This window comes from Amblyomma americanum, chromosome 11, assembly GCF_052857255.1.
Source record: "Amblyomma americanum isolate KBUSLIRL-KWMA chromosome 11, ASM5285725v1, whole genome shotgun sequence".
In the NCBI taxonomy this organism is placed as follows: Eukaryota; Metazoa; Arthropoda; class Arachnida; order Ixodida; family Ixodidae; genus Amblyomma; species Amblyomma americanum.
Window position 1 is genome coordinate 734,868 of NC_135507.1, and position 23,987 is coordinate 758,854.

A 23,987-nucleotide genomic window follows, 5' to 3' on the forward strand; every position below is an offset into this window, starting at 1 on the left:
GCATCCTGTTTGGCGAGTGCACTGCGAATGCGATCGCATATACCAGCATGGCAGTCGTTTCCAGACTAGAGACACTAGAGGGCGCCAGCTTCTCAAGATGGCGGCGACCATGATAAAATGGTCTTACAATCTCTGCGAATATTCGAAAATATTCAATTATTCAAAAATTCTCCGATTTAAATTTTCGAATAAAATCTCATTGACACACTTTTAAACAAATTGCCAAAATCGTATTATCTCGCAAAACATACAATCCAAACCGCCTAATTTTGAAAAAATATAGCTGTTGAATGTGGAACAAAGATATCTATTGAGAATTTCACCTGAAAAAAATTTAGATAACTTGGCACAAGAACTGAACAGATCCTTTTCTGGTGCTGGCAGAATTCAGACTGCGTTTGCGCTGTCTTAAGCGCAGAAGCAACATTAGAACGCATTTGGTCCGTCGATGGCAATGGTGACGGTAACTAAAATCTCTTCCTTGTCAATTTTGGATGCTTTGCACCTAAGTACCGCAGTGGCTTCACTGCGGTGGCTGACTGTCGCAGCAGTTGTTTTTATCCCGCGTTCCCTGGACCCGGCCAACTAGTATGCAATAGTATCGCTGTAGATGACAGATGCTTTGCTCCCTTGCCCCTATGCAAGAAAACCTCGGCGTGTCTCCTCTTTGTGTCACGTCCCCGCAAAAACGGCTTGCTCGAATGTTAGCGTGCCATTTGTAGTTGTGTTGTTGTTGTTGAATGGTGATGCTTCGCTTCCATGCACCTTGGCACTGGAAAGAAGCCACCACGGCAGGTGACTGCTACTACATTCCAGCTGTTCATGTACGTGTGTCTGGTCAATACACGCATTAAACGCCAACAATTTGTCGAAATTTTAAACGTAATAGCCAGGAAATCGTCTTATCCAGGAATGTATTGACTGGGAGAAACGCAGTGTAACTCTATAAAACACTTTCAATGTCCAAGATTTTGAGTGTATGGACCAGAAAATCGTATGAGCCAGAAACCTATCAAAGAGGTTTTACTGAATGAACCGAATGTAAAATATATTCAATTTGTATCCAAAATTTCGAATATTCACATACCTCTAGCAATAAGTCATTCATTAGTCTCCACTAGTGTCATCTAACGTTAGACGATGAAAAGATAATGGACTGCATTCTAACAAGTAATGTCACAACAATTTTTTCTTCATTCTGGCCAAGATGAAATTGAGCTGATGATGATGTCGTGGCCGTGATCCTGTCGTGAATGTTGCTTGAAAGTGCTCTAAAGCAGATTACTATTTAAAACAGTGCCTAGAGAGTTATATAATTAATAAACTGGAGAAAATAAAACACATGCGTTCACATGCAGGCACAGAAACACACGAAAGGTTAATTGTAAGTACTGCCACCTAGAGTCACACCACAGAAATGAAAGCTGCAAATGCTAATCATCACTGTGGCACTCGTTTGCTGTATCACAGGCGTGTTCCTCTCAAGGCCGCTGGCATTATTTACTATCTATAAAATTTATTTAAATGTGATTGAATAAACTTGAACAATGACTAGTATCCAGCTTCCTATAACAGCTTTGTTATAGGAAGGTTACCAATACATAGGCTTCAATGGGGTATGGCCATTTTGGGATTGAAAAATTCTATAAAAATTAGGAATTCATCACAAAGTTCATTACATCTGGGTTAAGTGTATAATTTTAAGAAGAAAACAAAAGCAAATTAGACTGACACAATGTGAGACGTTTACACCAAATTTACCTTGCGAAAACTTCTGGTGTGTTTTGTTCAGAGCTGTAGCTGTGAAATGATTTGGCACCAAAGAGTAAGTAGCACGCTCCTATTTGTTCTGGTGTAAAGTTCCAAATCCACACCTTGTATTGCTGCTCCGCCTCCCGTAAGTTCCGTCTTCACCACGCTGATGCCAAGTGACAGCTTGGCTGATGGCATCCTCAACAATCTTCACGTAACGAAGATTATCCACCTGCACATAGTTCACGCAGTGTTAGCTGTGAAGAAGCAGGCACAGAAACAGCTACAGTAAAATTCAGACAATTCGAACTGTTGGCCCAGCGTTACAGGTACTGCACCAGTTAACTCAAACGTGCTCCCAAAGGGATGCAGTGTCCAGGCATGGCAGAGATCATCAACTACTCAAAACATGAATTCCTTACTGCAGACTTGTGTGTGCAACGGCAGGCATGACAAGGCCCAGCATCTAAGAACAGTCGGACAGCTTAGACAGTTTCAGGCAATGATTGGCGCTTCACTGGTGTTTTCTCCCTCCTCCGTTCTTATGCCGGTACTTCGGCACAATTCCTTTCGCTTGTGTCCACGTGGTTCCGTTCTTCCGGTGTGCAGAAACTGCGCTCTTGTCACATGCCATTCACAGTCTGTGCGGTGAAGCCTCCTTACACGTGACGGCACCACTTACGATCTGGCAGGCCCTTATGATTTTGGAGCAGTTCTGCTTCGATATTTGCAACAGTATGCACGCTTTAATAACGCACCGACAGTGTTGTTCGACAATTCGAACATTTTGTTCCAGCACTTTATAAGTTCACAGTAACAAGCTTTTAACTGAATTCAATAGTAGGGAAGCTGTCAGAATGCTCTCATCATTCTCAGCTCATGACTCTAGCTTAACACAACTTTTAAAAGCTGAATAATAATGCACCACCACAGCACATATGACCACAGTTTTCTGTTGCAATGTTACAGCAGAACTTTGCCATTGCCCTGTAGACGCATTTTAGCTGGCCTTGTGTGAACAGTGGTTTACTGGTTTGGAGTAAATCGAAGTAAACAGCAATTTGCTTTGAATAATTTTGAAGCGACTATTTCGAATACTTACACCACAAAAAGAAGGCTGGATGGCACCGCGGGCATTTTAAAGAGCCAAGTGTTCGTCTTATACACAAGGCTTTTAGAGCAAAAACTCATTACTTTGAAGTTCAAGGGTCAGGGAGAAATGTTATGACTCATCAAGAAGCAGGCTGGCGACCAGGTGGTAGGCGACTATGGCATAGGTTCCAGGAATAGAAGGGGAGAGTTATTAGTAGAGTTCGCAGATAGAAATAATTTACGAATCATGAACACCTCTTTCCGCAAACGAGAGAGCAGGAAGTGGACGTGGAAGAACCCCAACGGTGAGACTAAAAATGAAATCGACTTCATACTATGCGCTCAACCTGGCATTGTTCAGGATGTGGACGTCCTTGGAAAGGTGCGCTGTAGTGACCACAGAATGGTAAGGTCTCGAATTAGTTTAGACTTAAGGAGGAAACAGAAGGAGCTACTGAAGAGGAAGTCCATTAACGAACTAGCGGTAAGAGGGAAAATAGAGGAATTCAGGATATCACTACAGAACAGATATTCAGCTTTTGTTCACACAATGAACGATAACCTGACAGCTATCATTACAGAGTGCGTAGAAGTTGGCACTAGGACAGTTCGACAGGATACCAGCAAGCTATCTCAGGAAACGAAAAGATCTGATTAAGAAACGTCAAAGCATGAATAAGGGCGTCTTACCCTACAGACAGGATAGAACTAGCATAGCCATCAAAGTTAATAAATAAGTGCAAGGTAGCCGAAATAAGGAAGTTTATTATGGAGAGAATCGAGCATGCTCTAAAGAACGGAGGTAGCCTAAAAGCAGTGAATAGGAAACTAGGCATAGGTAAAAACCAGATGTATGCATTAAGAGACAAGCAGGGCAATGTCATTAGCAATATGGATAAGACAGTTAACGTAGCCGAAGAGTTCTACACAGACCTGTACAGTAGCCAATGTAATCAGAGCGTTAATGAGAAAGACAGCAGTGCACAGCAATGCGTCATCCCGCCAGTAACGAAAGATGAAGTAAAGAAAGCCTTAGAAGCATTGAAAAGGGGAAAAGCAGCTGGGGAGGATCAGGTAACAGCAGATCTGTTGAAGGATGGAGGGGACATCGTGCTAGAAAAACTAGCCGCCCTGTATACACAACGACTCATGACCTCAACTGTACCAGAAACTTGGAAGAACGCAAACATAATCTTAATTCATAAGAAAGGAGACGCCAAGGACATGAAAAATTACAGACCCACCAGCTTACTGTCCGTTTACTGCGAGGTATTTACTAAGGTAATCGCTAATAGAGTCAGGGCAACGTTAGACTTTAATCAACCAAATGATCAGGCAGGCTTCCGTGAAGGATATTTCATGATAGGTCACATTCGCATGCCAGTCAGGTGATAGAGAAATGCACAGAATATAACCAACCCCTATATATAGCCGTCATTGATTATGGGAAAGCATTTGTCTCAGTGGAAACCTCAGCAGTCATACAGGCATTGCGGAATCAGGGTGTAGATGATCCTTATGTCAAAATACTGGGCTGGAAGGTATACAGCTCAGACCATTTATAACGTAACCGCTTATAATGCAGCTTTTTGTGACAACTGCTTCGCTTGCCACAGAGTTCAATGTATTGGCATAGCACCTAATATGCGGCAGCGCGTAACCGGAGACCGCGCTGCCGCAGTACGGTTTCTTGAAAGCCTGGCGGCCCGTGTACTGGCGCGGGCTTGTGGGTACCAGCGGGCGTGAGGGGCATGCTTCCCAGATTGCGCAAGAGGAGGAAACAGGCGGAGCGTTGCCAGCGTGGTTCAAGGCAAGGCGGAAGGCAGGAGGGGATAGGAATAAAAAGTCGTAAAGCAGGCGTTTTTCTCTCTCATTCTCCGATGCGCCTCTGTTGGGCACACTGATTGGACAAAACTTAAGAGCACGTGATGGCACGATCAGACGAGCATGCTGGAGAGGCGGCTGCAGGCTGCAAGCGCTGGCTGTACCAAGCGCATGCGCAGCGAGATATGTGTTGTCGCGTGTAGCGAAAAGTTGACAACGTGAGCAAGTCTCGGCTGTCCAGTTCCAATGGCATCTGTTCCTCAGAAAGCCAGGAAACTGCAAGCTCTCGAAACCAAGCAGAGCACTGTGAGGGACGTCGAGAGCGGTTTGAAAAAGGCTACGGTAGAAAAAAAGTATGGCGTTGCCGACGTTACTGTGTCCGCCATTTGGAAGAACAGCGACAAGTTGCGACAACAGCTGCAGGAAGACTCCGCTTCGCTTGCAAGGAAGCAGATTCGTGGGTCAAAGTACCAAGACGTCGCTGCTTTGTTTGAACGGTTTTGCGAGGTCCAAGCCGAAAGCGTTCCTGTAAGTGGCTCGATATTGCAAGCCAAGGCCAGGTGCCTTGTAAACATTTTGGGGCATGATGGTTTTAAGCCATTGAAGGGTTGTAATCAGAGTTTCAAGGAGGCACGATCTCACCAATGCTATTCGCCGCCAGTTTACACAAGGTATTCCGAGGCCTGAATTGGGAACAGTTGGGGATAAGAGTTAATGGAGAATAACTAAATAATCTGCGATTCGCTCATGACACTGCCTTGCTGAGTCACTCAGGAGGTGATCTGCAAAGCATGATCAATGAGTGAGACAGGCAGAGCAGAACGGTGAAGCCTCCTCACTCGCGATGCTGCCACTTGTGAGGGGTGTGATGCAGTAATAGAGGAGCTCCAGCGCTTGCATGTCACACAGTGAACATTGTCAGGAAGGCCCTTACCACTTCTGAACAGTCCTGCTTCGGCACTCCTGACATGAAATAAAGCATTTAAGAGAAATTATAATAATCGTCGCGCCATTCTTATTTCAAAGGCAAGTAACCGTAGTCCAATCTTTCACCAAACAAATACAGCCACCGACCGATTTTTCGGACTCGAAGGGACCTGAAAAATGGTCCGAATAATCGAACAGTCCGAAAAATCCGTGAAGTACAAAAAAACCACTTTATTCAGGTGAAATCGGCTTAAAAAAGTCAGATTTTACCTCGCGACAAATTTCTCTTGATGGAAACGATTTGCACCTGTATTTGCGCCAAAGTTGTGCTTTCACTGTACACGCTAGACAGCGAGGTTGCCGCATTTATTTGGAATACTTCCCATGCTTCTTTCACGGACCCGGTGGGGCCATGTTGTCCACAACCCGAGTGTGCACCACACCGCTCGTCAAACACACGCAAAGATAAGGCACTTTTCGTTCAAATGGGCGGAACCGCCGGACGCAATCACAAAACAGCGAACGCATGTAACTTCGTGAAGACTGAGCACCACTCGGTCGACGCGATCAGAGGAACCCAAGTGACGAAACGACGAATGGCAAACCTATGAGACCCGGTGCGGTGGCTCAGTGGTTAGGGCACTCGGCTACTGATCAGGAGTACCCGGGTCGGATCCCGACCGTGGTGGCCGCGTTTCGATGGAGGCGAAACGCTAGGGCGCCCGTGTGCTGTGCGATGTTAAAGATCCCCAGGTGGTCGAAATTATTCCAGAGCCCTCCATTACGGCACCTCTTTCTTCCTTCCTTCTCTCAGTCTCTCCTTTATTCCTTCCAGCCGAGATACGAGATAGCTCCTGCACAATTTCCTTCCCCCAACAACCAATTTTCAACATATGGGACAAGCAATAACTGCCTGCGACAACGTCGGCGACAAAAACAAGTTGACGGCGATGACAATCCGGCTGCCACCTCGAAGTGTCAGAGATCGCAGAGACCTCTACTGGCAACAATGAGGTACCAAAAGTATGTCAAGCCAATCCAACTGCAGCGTAAATCCACCTCAATCCAAGATGGCACCTTCTGCGCCGGCGAAAAGCCGATAAGATGGCCGATTTTGGTCCGCAGGCGACTGAAATTAGTCCGAAAAATCGAACTTTCGGACTTTTGATGTCCGAAATGTCCGTCGCGAATATGTATGTGCTTCTATGGGGTGACTGACGGCGCCTCATTGAAGTACAAAATATCCTACAAGTCCGAATTATTGGAGTCCGAATTACTCGTCGGCTACTGTATACCGTGATGTAATCGGTTCTTGGTGCTTTTTCAGGATCATTCGATAATTTGAACTTTTTTTGGTCCCCTGATGTTTGAATTAATGAGCTTTTACAGGCATAAGAACAATCAAACCACTCCAGGTCTTTCTTGTGAATAATGCTCTCTAGTTTGTAATCTTTTATTTATTTTTTTGGCACAACCCATTTATAACAATTATCGGTTGTAACAGTGGTATTTCCATGGCACTTCAATATTGTTATAAGTGGGTTTGACTAACAGTGCAACGGGAAAGAGGGCAAGATACATGAAGACAATAGCACAAGTACGGAAGAATCTTGAAACAACCACAGTTGATGTGAATTTGCGAAATTCTCTCATCAGAGTACATTGTGTACGATGTGCAGAACTCAGATCTTCTGAACAGTCTTCTGCACCACTATGGATGATGAGCAACGACCACACTAAACTCCATCTCGCAAGTTCCTTGAAGCACTGTGGAATGTAAAGACCTCCTCAGCCAGTCAAGAGAGCGCGTTAAATGTGTTTCTTTGCAACTCGTCCTCTGCTCGCGGCGTACACAGTTATGGTTAGAAAAGAGCCTAAATCAACAGTGTCATGCATGTCATAAGCGTACATACGCTTACATATGCTAAATGCAAGAATTCTGCCAGATGTTGCACCATTTTTCACATTCATATTAAGGTGAATGCCTTAGATCTCTGATTCAAAGTCGCACTGGGAGGTACAGAACAACGGAGCGTGCCAGGAAAGGGAGATGGCAGCGCAGTCAGAGAGTTGGGGGACATGTCAGCAGTGGTGCCAGAGGGCACTGAGGGAAAAGGCAGCAGTGGCGCTGGGGAGGAGGAGGAGGAGGGAAATGTCAGGGGTGGCATGGAAGGAGGGAAATGCTAACTGCAGGATGGTAGATTACAGCATACAACGTCTTGGCGCTCTGCCAAGTTTGCTGAGAGTGCCCCGCCCTCCCTCCCTTTCCAACCCCTCTGGCTCTCCTCAAAAGATAAACAAGTAGTGGTGTTATCGGCAGCGGGCAGCACCTAGGCGCGCTGCCAAGATCTGGGCTGCGGACAGCGCGAAAACTGAGGAACCAGCTACAAAAAGCTAAAGGCTGAAAAAAAAGGAAAAGTCCTGTAAATTCTGACTGACAAAAGTGGGGGGGCGGGTTCATTACGCGAGAATAAATACGGTACTCGTATAACATTCTGCAGCATCACCTATGCACTGATCACAGCTTTGGTACTGCTGCAAGGAACTACTGAGATAGACCACAGGTGCTGCCTGCACATCGCCAGTCATGTGGTAAGCAGTGGGAGCAATGAGCGGCAATGCGTTGCAATTACCAGTCACAAGGTGTGCCTTTGCTATGCTGACAGAGCTCAGACACATGCCCTCACCCCAGCCAACCTGGGCAACTGGGAACTGAGGCAATCTGGGCTAACGCCTCCGGTCAGGGCCTCCTGAACATCACAGACCCCACTTCTGCTACAGAGGCAACCTTGCCTCACTTTACACTAGCTTGCCCCAGACTTCGAAAAGCATGCAAGCGATACCTTGGCATTCAGGGTTACCACCCCAGCGGACCACTAGACATTCGAATCTGGACCGATGGGTCCTGATACTGGGCCTTGCTGGCCCTTATAGCCGACACTGGCCTGCACATGTACCTATAGCCCTCTTATGCCGAAGGCATATTTGCGCAATAAAAAAAGTTACCAGCCACACGGTACACACTTTAAGTACGGTCAGCTGTAAACAGATCTAACATCAGCGCCTCTTCCCATGCTTGTGCAAATGGATTTTGCTCGTTTCGAATGATACCGTTTTCGCATGGTACGAATATTTTTCACGACCCTCTGAGATTTGTATAGATATATTACTGTAGTAACTTACAACTACATGTTAACTGCAACAGTAACTGCAAGTCAGCACTCATTCTATTTTCTTCTTATACATCAGCTTTGCAATTTTTTACTCAATATGAGCTACCAACAATCGCCGCAACTGTGTGCAAGTCCAGTGTTGCTATGTAGAAGCATGATGCTAGCACAAACCAGCAGCACTAAGCCATATGCAGGGAAGTTTCTCCAGGTAAATCTACGGGGCCGTGGGCATCTGGAGTTGGCCCAGCAGTAGGAAAACAGCAAGACTCCAGAGGGAGGCTGACATCACAACTCTGAGGCAAGCAGAGGGAAAGAAGGACCAGACCTCGTCCCACTTGCGCAGCTGGCTCTCCAACAGCTCGGCCTCCAGCAGGTACTTGAAGCCGCTCGGCAAGGAGAGGAAGCGCACGTGCAGGAGCAGGCCCCAGTCCCCAAAGGACAGCAGCACGGGACGCAGCGCAATCAGGGCTTCCAAGTTCTCCTGGAGGAGAGGGAACAACCACCCCGTCATGCCAAAGGGTACAAAAATGCGGCATGGCTCAAACGCTGCGCAGGGTTCTACTATGTACTCATCATTATCAGCCTGACTACACCCACTGCAGGACAAAGGCCTCTCTCCAATTAACCTTGTTCTTCACCAGCTGTGCGATTTAAGCACACATTAAAGGGCTAATCTGGGGTTTTCTGAGATTCACATATTCTAATGCAACTCTTAGCCATGTATTCCAGCCCAAAATGATTTTAAGGCTTGGCATTTCTGTGGCCTCAGATCAGGGAATTGCATGGTCAACACTACAATCGCAACATCACAAACATTACCGTATAAACATGTGTAAGGGACGTACCCTGTTTTCCAGAAGGAAATATTAGAAAAAAGGGCCACACCCAAGCTTTCCACGCGACCCACTCGGGAATAGCCTTCGAAATGCACGCGCCGTGGCCTCCGCGATCAGCTCCAGCTGCGAGCAACAGTGCGCTTGATTGCGGAGGCAACGCGTACGCACAAGAGCTTCCAGGTGCCGCCCACGGATGGCGCCAGAGGCTGCAGCTCATAATCATCGTCAACTTTTTCCTCCACCGCGAACTCCTAGCAGCTCCCGCTACCCATATCGGCATCACTATCACCAGCTCCAGAGTTTTGTGGCTGTCAAAGGCATGGGAGTTGCGGTCCACCGTAGTTGCAGCTTTCGCGTGCTGCCGCCGAGCATTGTAGTTTTAGCCCTTTTAGCACGATGGGCAAGCACCTTTATAGCTACACAGCTGAGAGTTTGCTGCCGAACACAGCAAGCGCGTGGTGGGCAGGAAATTCGATGTGGCCGAGAAGTGCGTCCGATGATGTTGCAACCAAAAGGATGCATTGAGGAACACAAACTGCAAAAAGCATGCTTTCCGAGGAAAATTGTGCAAGTTTCCCGAACTGGAAGAAGAGCTGCTGTGCAAGTGATGGAAGCGCGGAACAATGGCTACGCGTTGACAGCGAATGTGCTGTGCGACTTGTGGGATGAGCGTGCACCAGAGCACACCACCAGCTATTAAACGTAGAATAAACGCCACTGATTTTCTGATTGGTGTGTTTCTTTTTTGTTTGCAAATTGCATGTATGGGCCGCACCCTGAAAATTGGCCCTCAAATCTGGGAAAAAACACTGCGGCCCTTACACGCGTTTATACGGTAATTGCATGTTATTGGCCTCTCCCCACGTGAAGAACAAATTCTGAGGCTTGTATTGCGTTGTCTTAGGCATTTTATGAATGGCGTCTTTGTTTTCACTCGTTATTTCAGCCATTTCATTCAATTCAATTCGTTTATTTTTAACTCGAGGTTGAAGGCCCCCAGGTGAGAAAGCTGTTTTATGACAGCTTGGGGCCTATACAGGGCAGCAGTGGTCACAGCATAAATTACAGTGCTTGTTCGCTTCACTGTAACTAACCTGAAATAAATTCAGACTACAATAATTAACAAAACAATAGTTATACATAGCAATTACATGTAAGCGCTCTGATTCAATGTGATATGGCTGCTTGCAAGGCGCGGGATTTTGCTGCATGACGATGTTGGAACGGATGTTAGAACAACGAGCTGTGGGACTGCAGCAGCGATAACGACGGCACTGCTAGTGAGGACGATGGCACAAGCGTGAACGAGTAGTCGTTTTGGAATGTGCCGACGGGCGCACCTGGGCACAGCAGCAGATAGTGGCTGGCGATAAGCAGAGGCCGCAGGATAGCGCTATCGCATTCTATTATTAAAGGCCAAGCGAAAATGACCTTCATTTTTTTTTTTTTCTGAAATGGGATAGGGGGGGTCGACTTACATTCGTGTTAACATGGTAGGTTACAAAAATACCGTCGCAATTGTTTCTTACTTTTTAGTCTCAACATATATTTCCCGGAGCGGAGCTTGCTCTGTTTTCCCCCGCAGCAGTCATCGCCTTTTAACGCTAGCGTGCGGCCTGGAAGCACTTGACAAAATAGAGCTGCCTCGTCGGCACTGTAGATTTCAGCCGCCTCGAAGCGACTCAGAATTCCAGGCAGCTTGTCAGCCACCCATGAAGCAGCAGCTTCGCCGTCTGCGGAGGCAGATTTGCCACTGATTACTCTTCCGACGACACCGTGCCGGCTCTTGAATCCCTGCAGCCACACGTTGCTTGCCTTGAAATTGTCATGGCCCAAGATACACGCAAAATCCTCTGCCTTCTGTTGTAAAGTCGCACCACTTATGAGCACATTTCTGGCTCACGTGTCCAAAAACCATGTGAACACTGCCTTGTCCACATCAGCCTATGTGGACAGCTTCAGTCTTTCTTCGAGCTTGTTCCCGACTCCACTGCGTTTCTGATGCTGTGTTCTGCACTCAAAATCGCTGATAGGATGCTCGTTGGAATGCTGAAACGGGCGGCAGTGTCCTTCTCGCCCGCGGAGACTGCATTTAAAATTGCGAGTTTGTCTTCAAAAGACAGAACTTTTCGTATTCTGGCAGCAGAACTCATCACGACCAACCGATGACGCAGTTACAAGCGGAGACGCATGACTACACGCCGACAGGCAGGCCTAGCACCTCCAAAACAAGTCGGACGAACCAGCATTAGAGAACACACGCACACGTGCAGACGAGAGACAACGCAAAATGGCAAATGCAGCGCGTCATCGTCGTCTCGTCGTCCCTCCCCCTCTCCATTCCCCCGTCCTGGTAATGAAAGAACTGGCCATCAGCGTTGCTTTTAAAGTGAATTCTTATGCAGAAAGTGTCTAAGCTGTTGAAACAAATGAAAATCAAAAGATAAGAATGCTTGCCGCTACAAATGCCACCTGGTGTCACACTAGACAAGCAAAGCCTGAAAAGGCTGCTACGTTAGGCACGGAACGGCACTAGCCGCCATCATCATCATCATCGCTAACTTTGCTCGGCCGCGGCGATCCCAGGCGTTTGTGTAGCTGCTGGCTCCTTACAGTATTATTATTCACTAATCTAGTGCATTTCTTCCGCAGAATTTGCGTTAAAAGTGCAAAAATTAATGACTGATCAGCTTTGCGAGTTCGTTACATTAAGCTTAACCACCGCAACGCGTTCGTTACATCGAGGTCAAAAATACATGGGCTTCAATGGAGCAGCGTTGGGGAATTCAAAAACCTCGTTAAATCCAGGAATTCGTTACATCGAGGTTTAACTGTACTGAGTCCTTCATAGCCCTAGTCTTGCTTCGAGATGCTCAACTCCAATATTTACAAAATTTATCATATTTCTTTCGTTCTAATGTGCACCTTATTTCTGGAAAAATCGTCTAAATATGACACGCACGGTAGAATCAAGTTCAAAAATTAAACTACTACCGCAACAAGCGGGGTGCTGCTGCAGTAGCTCATTTTTGTACTTGATTCTAACGTGCACATCAAATTTACTTTTTTTTTAATGAAAAAAGCGCACATTAGATTCGAGTAAACATGGTACTTACGCTACCGGTTAAAGGGGCCGAGAGCTGACCAAAAGCATGTTGCAAGATCATAGCATAAATGAAAAATCTTGCCTCATTTGCACAGAACTATTCATGCTAATACTGATGAAACTAGGGTTTAAAATATTTTAATTTGACACCCAAAAATAGCATGAAACAAGCTGAAGTAGTATTCTGGAGAAAAACTAACATTATCGATTCCATCACATGACCTCATCTTGGTAAAATATGGTCCATACCTGTTTCTCAAAACAGGTTATCTTTTTCTTTCATAAGTGTTTGCTAAATTTCATCACAGTTTCTGCTCTCCTCAATGCATTTCAATGTGAGACTGAAAAGCCAAGCTCCCTCTGCATCACTGAGCTGAAGTGTTTTGAGTTGTTAATTGATGGCCCCACAGTGTTCTGCATTTTTCAACCATGATCCACTATCACTGCCGTACAAGCGATGCCTGACGCACAACCTGCAATGATGGAGAGAAACAGACACCTTGACATCGCAGGCCTCGTCCAAGATGGAGGCAGCTGTCAGCATCACTGCCCGGTTGGGGTCACACAGCTGAGTGACAAGAAGTTCCATGACCCACTTCCTGAAGTCCAGAAGCTCCAGGCGAAGCAGGACCCTCAGGAACTTGGTAGCATAGAGCCTCGACTCCTGCACGGAGCACCAAATGCCAGCCTCTACTAAGAGATGGGGCAGCTTCCAAAGACATCACGACACCTGGCTCCACTTGACTGTTCATTTATGTTAATTTATACATGAAAATGTTGTGAGCAACAGTCATTTACAAAACCAAAAGAAGAAAGGGAACGAGCAAAATAATGAAAGTACAGACCAACCTCGCTGCACAACGAAATATTTCCAATTCGCCGTCAGCAAACCACAGTGCAGTTTTTTTTTTGTCCCACAACGAACAATTTTCGGAGCGAGGTTCCGCTTCAACGAAGCTTTTGGAAGTAAACAACCATTTTTGAAGTAAGAAGCTTCACTACACTTGGTAAAGCAGTCGTCGCGTAGGCCGGCGAATGACCTTGAACAACCTTCAGCCCAGCCGCATTAGCCGTGTATGACCATATGGGGTACTGTTATGGTGTCGAACCCTTTACCCATGACCTTTAGTTGACCTTTCACCTTAAAAGCATCCAATGGGGTAATGTGAAGCCACGTGATGACATTTGATGGGGGTGTAGTAAGACCATGTGACACCACATCATAGCCACGAGGTCGTGTGGTATATATAGAACGGCTGTCGCGAGCGTGTAGCGGAGCTGCCATGGACAAGCCTCAGACAGTTAGCAAGCCTGCTTGCTTTTCGCTGAATTCCAGGGTTAGCCAAGTTAAGCAACTGCCAATGTTTTTTTTCATGTCCGAACACTATGCCTACTGCGTTTGGTTTCGCCAAAAACAGCTGCTGCAGTCATTCTGCACTTTCCATGGCGTTACTTACATTGCCCGTGGAATCAAAATTAAGGTGTGTGCATAATTATGCCGTCCGGTGCTGAACTGGGGCCTGCGATGGTTTTGCCGACAGCTCGGACACCATGCTTTGGACTTACGGCTGTTGGTGCAAAGCGGATTTCTGGAGAATGAACTTTCCGCTTAAGCAAAATTTTTCGTGGGTCTGTGAATTTCGTTGCAGCAGGGTTCAACTGTCTATCAGTTAGGTGCAAAGCAGATGTACATTTTTATTTTCTGCCGTTTGAGAACTGATGTGATGTGCCATCACAAGCTGGTAACCTACTTCTGATTGGTTCAGTAAACCTTAGTTTGGACTGCAAGCGAGCGAGAAAAATGGCCACATTATCTGAAATAGTCTCTAAGAAATTGCCAAAAACTACTCATACCATGGTAAATTTATGTAGTAAGAAACCGGGTACTGGTCATATGCATTTGAGATAACTACACAGCAGCAACGATTTTTCGCAATTCCATCAAATTCTGTAATGTGCACACATACTATGACTGTGTCAAGCAGAACATTAAATAAACTGTGCGGTTTTACTGTCCTGAGGCGACACGTGGGCTGGTCATAGTAAGGGTACCGTCAGGTACCAGTGGCAATGCATTATCAGTGCAGCCTCCTCACAAGCTTGCTGCTGTTGCTGTTTTTTTTTTCTCAGATGTGAGCAGGCTTTCCGCACCAATTACAAACATCACATGATGTGCGCACAGTCTTGGTACACTGGACGGGTGGAAGAATCACACGGATACAAGAGAAGTGTGCAAAAGAAAAAGAAAAAAAACCAGCAACAAGTAAATCAGCATTTCAAATGGACCCTCTGTGTAAATGGTGTAAAGCATGGCTCACCTACCTGGCCGGCTGAGGTGTGGCCAATAGCTGCTGTGGGTATGGCGGCAAAACTCTGAAGATGGACCTACAGGCCCAGACTACAGCAGAATCTCAGTGATACGAATCTCACAGAGTCCAGAAAAAATTCTATCTGAAATTTTGTCTCATCCAGAACAAAAATAAACCCATATGGGGAATGCAGTCATGCAGGTCTGTTTACCGCATGACCCCCACTCGCAGTGAGTACAGTGCGACTAGTGATAGCGCAGTAGGGGATGTGTGGGCAGTGCTAAGTGGCGACTTGAGTGTTCGTATCATCGATATCCTACTGTATTTCTTGGCATGGCGACAGGGGCCTTCTGATTGTAATGCCTGCATGCCAGAGGTCCCTGAGGAGGGACATGTGGACGACGCAGTGCCCATCCAGTGCGAATGTCCCTCATTAACACAGACTTGCATGGCAAGAACTCCAAATAAATGGATTCACTTAGGCGCGAATTTCTTCTAAGTTGAGTGTCAGCACAACCCACCTCGCACTTGGCTGTCAAGGCCGTGGTCAGGAGCGACCTGGCAAAGCCCGGCTTGGTGTAATCGAGCGATGCCAGTGCCAGCTTCAGATAGACATCGTGGCCCTCCAGCATGACCAGCCGCACAATGTGCTGGTACACACCGAGCCTCTCGAGGAGCCGTGAGCCCCGGCTCGAGCTGGCCAGGCGCCCCACGAAGAGAAAGTAGCTGTGCGAGACCATGGCCAGCATCCGGGATGGACCGAGCAGTGCTGACATGGCCGCCCCCGGCAGCTGTGCCTCGTGCAGGCAGTTGCACAGGTCGATCAGGAAGTCCTCGATGAACTCCGTGGCCCGACCTTCGTCCGCCTCGAGCAGGAACTCGAACAGCTGGCAGCCAACGGTGATGATGTGGCGGGCGCCCTCCCGCTTGGCCTCCATCAGGGAGAACTGGCGGCTGCTGGGCTTGAAAAAGTACACCAAGCGGCGCACGAATGAGCGGTGCGTGCTGTCACCCAGCGCTCGCAGCGAGTCGCTGGGCCACTTGAGCAGGGAGCTGACGAGGTGCCAGTCCCAGGAGTTGTACTCCTTGGCGAGCACTAACGAGTCCTGCATGGAGCGCTGGGCGCCCTCGTCCGTCTCCCGGCGCAGGCAGGCATTGAGGCGAGCCTTGCCTGCCGCCTCACAGAAGTCCTCAGTGCCACTGCGCCCAAGCCGATGTTTGCTGGTGGGGCCGCAGAACTGCAGCAGCTGGTCTAGGAAGAGGCTGTGAGGCACAACACCCTTCCGCCGCAGGGCATGGAGGCGTGACAGGCGGGCCACGGCTGTGCTAGCACGGCTGCGAGGTGGTGCACAGCCAATGTCAAGCTTGATGGCACAGCTGAACAACCAAGGCTCACAAGGTGAGAAGTGAAACAAACTGCCAATGTTTGTCTTTGTCTGCTACAGTTTCCTTTTTTTGTTCCATGACTGTTACTTGACTTCATTTAAAAGAAACAGAAAACTAAACATGCGCTGCTAACGAAAGGCTCTGGGTCAACACCTCACAACAGGGCAGCATGATGGAGCACTTCAACTCACAGGTACATAGCAGAGCGCTAGCTATAGGCATAATTATGCAACACGGGCAAACACCAGTACAACGATTTTTCAGACTTGAATAATTCAGGCTTGCGCGATATACGGCATGAGCGCTGCCTCTTGGGGCCCCACTGCAATCCCTCTCGGGGTAAATTCTGCAAACAGCGGAGGGGTTGGTATGTGTTTTGCTGGCGTCATTGCCGGCTTGTCATGGCCCCAGTGGTTCAAGTTAGTGGCTGAAAGTCCATCTTCGTGCTTTCCAGTGAACGACGATATTTCTATAGCTGCAGATGTAAGAGGCAGATGGATCGGCGCTCAAGAACAGCGGTCGCATCTTTGACGGCGCTGCAGCCCAATGCTGCGTGTGTATGCTAGGTGCAACCGAGCACCACAGATGGAATGTAATGACCAATCAATGCAGAAACCTAACCTTTCGGTGCAGTTATCGAAGTTTTGACAAACCAGGGTGATGTTTGACGAAATTATATTATGTTGTACCACCGTAACCCGGTCAGTTACTGACGCCTGAGCAGACTGAAAAAAAAAAGGGGGGAGGGGGGGGGGAATGACTACGCTGCGTTTAGAGATCTACTGCCAATGTGCTCGTTTTGAAAGCACTGCGATATGGCACCGGTGCGAAACATAATGTGTAAGAGCTTTTAGCGAAGCAGCCACAGTGTTTGTTTTCATTTGACTGTTGCACTAGTAATAAGACAAATCAAGGAAATCAGACAACTTTCAAAATATCTAGTTTTTGATGGTAACTTTTCGAACTCCAAACTACATTGCAATCCACTTATATTGAGAAAACTGGAAAATCCTACCATTATAACAGAAAAAAAAGCAAAAAGAACAAATCCATGTAGTGCCCCATGCATGTAACCACCACTACCCCTGCTCCTGTCAATGACGCACAGCGTCTTGACACTCTGCCAAGCGCGCGAGGGAGCCACCCCTGCCCCCACAGGAGCTCTGGTCAAAAGATAGACACCACAAGATGTTATCAGCGCAGAGCATCCTGGTCCGCTCCCAAGAACTGCACTGGCTGCAGATAGCAAGAAATGGGGGGAACACTTAAGAAAAGCAAACGCTTAAAAGAAAAAAAAGAAAGAAATTCTGAACCATCTCGTGCTGAAACTAGTTTGTGTGAGACAGTGTTGCAAGGCAGAGGCCAAGCGAGCTCCTCCCTCCAGGGGTTGTGACCAGGATAGGGCTTGATTCCCAAGGCGGAAGGCAACATTTCTTCACGGATTTCGCCATGCCAGTCGTTCAGGGAGTTTTTACCTCATTCGCTTCAAGGTATTTTTTTATCAAACTTACAGAAAAAAATTTGGTAGGAAACACCATCTGGGCGGCCAGAATTCTATCGTTGTATCCGTTATTTTGCCGATAATTGTATATCGTTAAATACGGTTTGTTTTTACATAGGGGCAATGGGAGAATTGATAAATTCTTAAGGATTGTTATAAGTGATATATCATTATATCTGGCATCGTTATAATTGGATTACACTGTACTGCACTACAGGTAATATTGTCAGTGTAATGTATGCTGTAGCCTTTATCACTTGAGGCTCCTTGGTTGAAAACCAAAACAAAATGCTAGTAATTAACAAAAATTTCACAAAATGTTAACTTCAGATCTTGCTCACTTTTGTTACACATTTAGTGAATAGCATTATTCCTAAGGAGGCTAACAAACTTGCACAGATCACCATATTTACACCTATTTTCAAAATCCGAAAATACAAAGTGGAGGGGTTGACTTACAATCGAAACGAAAGCATGACATCGTAAATAAATACGAGGTAATCTATATATCAGGCATGCTATAGTGTGGTTGCATTTTTGATGTCGTATCACTCTTGGTGCTGGCCTTGAGCAGCTGCTATGTCAACGTGCAGAACCGGCATCCCCTCCCCGCACACGACAGCCGTCGATCAGCAGCAAACCGACACCTCCCCTTTCCACTGCCCACACGTGGCTGCAGATTGCGGCTGCTCATAAGCGTCGGCAGCACTCGGCGCTCAAGTGAGCATGGATAGCTGATGGAAGGGCCGCTGTTCCAATCGCAGCGGCATCAGCACTCGGAACGGCAGCGGCGCCAGGGAGTGTCGGTAGCCAACAAAAGAGCCGTCGAAAGAGCCGACGCCGCTCACACGCGTAGTTTCTCTTTGGCTCTGACGCATTTGACTACTGCCGGCCGCGTTTTACAAGTTCTTAAGGGGGTACGGTAGGGTAAACACCCCAAAAATCGAACTTGGAATTTTAGCACCGAGAAATCAACTGCACTATGCGGAACAAACCTGCGGAAGCGCGGCCTCGAGCGCCCGCTCAAAGCGGTGTGCTGAAGTGTGCAGCGCGCCCTGGCGTTTAAAAATGGCTTGTGGAGTTCGCAGGCCGGTTTGTTTATCGTTGTCTTTCGCGGTTTTCTTCATTATGGCGTGGTTTTTTTTTTGCTTGTGTGTGTATGGCAAGTAAATTGTGCGTACTAAAAGATAATAAATTGTTGGAAATATTTACTTTTATAGATGGTATGCCGTTAGTGGTGCTCTTGTAGCTTATTTTGTCATTGTGATTGCTTCTGTTTCGAGTTTCAAACGTGGTACTTGCCCAGAAGATGGCACGATCGCAAATGGCAGATGGCAAATGGAGCCTAAAGAGAACATTAAAAAATAAGCGCTTCACTAGCGAGAAGGGCAGTGTTAATAAAATAAGAAGTCGAGAAGAGCGAGATCGATCTATTTGCACCGTCAAAAGTTCAACGAAGCTAGGGGCGGTGTTTTATTGCGATGCAGGTCGATTGTGATGTGCGGCAAGCAGATTTCTAGACTGCCTTCCCCAAAGTCGTCTTCCCGATTTGTTAAGGCGCGAATATAGTCCGACGTAACGCAAGCGAGTGCATGCGCATGCTGCGTTGCGTTGGTGAAACAGCTCCGTCTGTAGTTCGATGCACTGCAGCGGCCAATGTAACCGGCGGCAGCCAGCGTGCCCGGGCCCGGCGCAGATTTGGCTCCTGCTCCAATTGCGCGCTGGCGCCGTCGACCACGTCGACCCACAATGCATAGTGCAGAGAAAAATGGCGGATGCCAGTGTGATTGTGCCGGATATCGTTGTGGAACGGTTTATCGAAGCCATCAAACAACACTCTTATGTATACAACACCAAACGGCTGGATTTCAGAGACCACCAGGGCAAAGAGAACAGTTGGCAACAGAAGGCGAAGCACCGATCTCTCCACTGGCGAGTTGTTCCTGTGGAGAGAGCGATCTTTCACACATGCATCAAGCACCTGCGCTTTCGCCGCAAGCGGTGGACTAGTAACACAAGAGCAAGTTTCTGTCGCGCGGTTAACACCCTAGCCATGTTTCATATAGTAGCTGCAATGGCGTCTGGGTGCATCGAAGTGTAGAGGGGGTGGCGCTTAGGCTGGCGCAGCAAAACTGGGGTAGCGCGACTGACTGCGAGCGACGCGCGCCAGCGCGCTGAACACGTCCGACTTAAATGCGCCTTTAATGTAGCTCCTCACGTCGAACACGGCAAAGGGCATGCGACCAGCAGTAGCTTGCGACAGCAGCAGCTCGACAACACCGTTGTTGACACTTGCAAGCGTGACCTGCGGGTCACCTTCTCGTTTGAAGCGAAAACTCTCGGGAATGACGTTTTCGCGCGTTTTTGAGAGTTTCGTCTGCTTTGGCCGATGTGAAACAGGCTTAGCGACGACTACGACAGCCAGAGAGCAGCTAAGTTCGTTGCCGAAAGCCCACCTTGCTTGCTACTCGCAAGCGTGAATGGGCTCATAATTCGAGGGACACTTCTTTTGGGTTTTTTGGCACGTTACAGCGCCAGAAATGTTATTTAGAGCGGTAAAATTTTGCTCACCCAGCGCACCCCATGGAATGCTACGTCGCAAGTCTGCCCACGGTCTTTTGGCCACTTTTCGGCATCCAAGAGACCGCAGTTTTCTGGCATCGCAAAGCGCCACGAAAATTTTATTTTCGCTTGGATTCTATCACGGGGGACACCAGCAACGCGATTGCATCTGGTTCGGGCGTACATCCGTTCGCATCCGCTGTAAACAGCTGGGGGCACTCGTTTACTCGTTACTAGGGAGGTCATCGGTCGTAGGTTTGGTACTTTTGTGGCCTGTTCTGTGCCTGCCTGAGACTAATTTGTTGGCTGTATTAATTTGACACTGCATGTGCAAAAGGGTTGCCGCCGAGGCGGCGATGCCTCCGTTTGCCCCTTCACTCTAAGCGGGTCAAGCTCTTCGAGTAATGCAACCTAAAATGCATGTGTTTGGGTAGGGACAGTACCTGTTGCTGGGCTAGTTGGTGTAACATTGTGTAACAAAAGTAAAAACAGCGCTCATTTTTACACAAACCCCACAGAAAGACCAGCGCCCGTCCTGTCTGGTCTTTCTGTGTGGTTTGTGTAAAAATTAGCGCTGTTTTTACTTTTCAGTCGGGACCAGAAGAAATTCCGAATAAAACGATATTTCGAGTAAAGCGATTTCGTTATAACGACGGATGACTGTATACGTAAACACAAAAACTCAGGGACGAACCCCTGATAAGGTTCTCATCTGCGGTAAGCCAACGAGCCGTCAACTCGTTCCATGTCTGTCAAGCCCCAGACCCACCAGAATTCCAGCAGTTTTTTCACACATTCCACGAAAGCACCTAGAGGCTTTACTCCACTCACATCTTCAGATGACTGCATTGCTGCTGCCAGAGAGCATGGAGGAAGGAAGCACTGAGGGGTACATTCAGAGGCGCTAGCTTCCGCTCACTCTCCCATGGGTTGCCTCTCAGTCTTCGTGAGCATCGCTGCTCATGCGCACTGACTGTTCTTACTTCGAACGACGCATGCATTCATTTGTGACATGACTAGAGGCCGCGTTGCACTGTCTGGGCATGAGGTGGTGCGGACAGGACGAAAGCATGGCTATGGCTCATATACAGTCTAATATTATGGCAGTGCAACATGGGGAGCAGCCAACTTAAGGGGGGAGACGGCTCTTGGAGGCTAAAAAATCGCGAAAAAATCGATTTTCAAAAATGAAATTTTCGAATTCTGCAGCTGTTTCTCTACCTGCCTGTGAATTTTCTAATCTCCAGAGCCAATATTTGAGCTGTAAAATGAGGATAAGACTTCGATCCGAGCTCTCTCTCGGCAGATTTTCGCGCAATAATGGGGCTTTTTCCGCGACATCCTATTATCGTTTCACTGCAGCGATCGCGGCCATCTTGGTTTCATTTGGAAGAGCTGCTTTTAGTTTTAAATTTCGTGCAGTTCCTGCTCCTTTATGCTTATTGGATGAGGGAGAAAATGCCGCCAAAAAGCAGTCGCAACGCGCGATGCTATTCGCTAGTCGGTGCACGTGACTGAAAGTTGCTATCTAATTGGCTGAAGGGTCTCGTGTCGTCTGCTGGAAGCGTCTGTTGAGCCCAAGCGGTAGCCATTTTGTCAAGGTGTGTTCGCTGGTGCATCTCGCGACGATGTCAACGCCGGCGCCAAAGTTCCGCACGACTCACAGATATGGAAAAAAGAGGAAAAAATCGCTTATTAACAACCTGAAGAAGAGCGCCACGGTCACCTCGAGCACTGCGGACACCTCAAGCGCCGTGGATACGACTCCGCCAGCAGATCGGGAGGTGTCTGACGGGGACAGTCGCACGTTCCCCGCTTTGGAAGAAGCTGAAGTGTATGGATATATTGAAATCCATAAGGAGGATTGTGTGAACCACGTGCAGAAACGCATGGGCACTGCTTTGCGCAACGTGGTTACCAAACAGAAAGGTGCTGTTGGAGAATCGCTTGGTGGGAGAGGCAAGCTCACGCAAGATTTGATCGCTAAATTGAGTTCTTATTATTCGTGGGCGCTCAAATCCCACATAGGTGATGTGGAGGCCACGCACAAAGCTGTGACGGCCACCTACCATCATGTGACGTCCAACGACTCCACTTCAAATCACAGCCTCTGTCCAACAGGCCCCGATTCTTGGTGCCGGCAGAATGCGGCAGAGGCCAGAGGCGAGGCAATGCCACCTCATCGGCACAATCTACCTCTTCATGTCTGCAATGCCTTACTGCCTATATACGAAAGTCTTTCAGACAGGAGACTGCTAGAACGCTGCCAACGAGGCAAGACTCAAAACAACAATGAGAGCTTGCACTCAATGATATGGTCCCTTGCTCGAAAGAAAAGACATGCCTCTCTCTTCACAGTGCAGGCTGCTGTGGCTGAAGCAGTGATGAAGTTCAATGCAGGGAGCGAAAGAACTGCTGCACGTATACTGCAAGAGCTCAGCCTAATGCCTAGCCCCAAGACAACCAAGCGCATGCGGGAAAAAGATGTCCAGAGGAAAACAACATATGTGCAGAAGCGCAAATCTGCAGAAAATCTTCAGCGCACACTGAAAAAGCGCCATTCCAATCCCTCTGGTCAGACAGACTACGTCCCAGGAGGCTATTAGGTGTCTGCTAATGCCAGTATGTGAATAAATTTGAAGTACTTTGCCATAAACAACACTTCGTTTGTTTTTGCTGTTTTTCTCAAAATGGAAATTTTGGACTCGTAGCAAATCCCAAATGAGCATATCTCAGCATATATGGCAGATAGAACCACAATTCTTTTTTTAGCACGTAGCCATATGTGTACACTAGGCAATGTTGGGAGCATAATTTGTAATTAAACTTCAGAAATTTTTTAATTTGCCCTATTTCTCGATTGCAAGTTAGGCACTATTTGTACCTTGAGTTTCAATGTCTATAAAAATTACTTATGACGGTAAAATGAAAAAACTGTTTCCAATATTTCATCCCTTTCGGTTTGTAGAACCTAACAAAGTGCAATTTATTAACTTTTTTAATGTGCTTTTGCTCTTAATTGTACTTATTAATAAAGGGTATTAATTAAGTGTATCTCAGGAACTAACCAGCCTATCATGCAACCAATGACATTTTTGGAATCAGCACGAAAAACTAGTCAAGGGTGTGTAATTTGATTAAATTTGGTGCAGAAACAAAAATCTTTTCTTCAAGAGCAGTCTCCCCCCTTAATGACACTGAAAGGCAATTTTTCCATTTTTTTTTTTAAGTTCACGTTTTTCGGACTGTTCGATTATTTGGACCATTTTCTCAGTTCCGCGGAGTCTGCAAAAATCGGTTGGCAACTGTACCTTGTGCTCTGTACAGTCGAGCCCCCATATACCGGCACCACTTAAGACAAACTTCCGCTTATAACAAACGAGACCTGCGCAACAGTCAAAATATACATTGTTTCAATGGCACAAAATCACACATATAACGAACGTCATTAAGCCCTGCTGATCGGTTACGGCGAACGGACGGCGTAAACCCGGCGCCACGATGCCAGATAACCTGCCT

At 47.3% G+C, this 23,987-nt stretch overlaps 1 protein-coding gene across 1 annotated transcript in view; it reads right to left on the reverse strand.

The window, feature by feature from the left end:
- The window catches only part of rictor (rapamycin-insensitive companion of Tor), a 148,148-nt gene that overhangs the window by 63,290 nt on the left and 60,871 nt on the right, over positions 1-23,987 (reverse strand). The window contains exons 14-17 of the mRNA XM_077643128.1: positions 15,541-16,354; positions 13,210-13,374; positions 9,094-9,249; positions 1,875-1,984 (exon numbers count right to left, since the gene is read on the reverse strand). Coding sequence (XP_077499254.1) covers positions 1,875-1,984; positions 9,094-9,249; positions 13,210-13,374; positions 15,541-16,354 — 1,245 coding nt within the window. The remainder of the gene's footprint in view (positions 1-1,874; positions 1,985-9,093; positions 9,250-13,209; positions 13,375-15,540; positions 16,355-23,987) is intronic.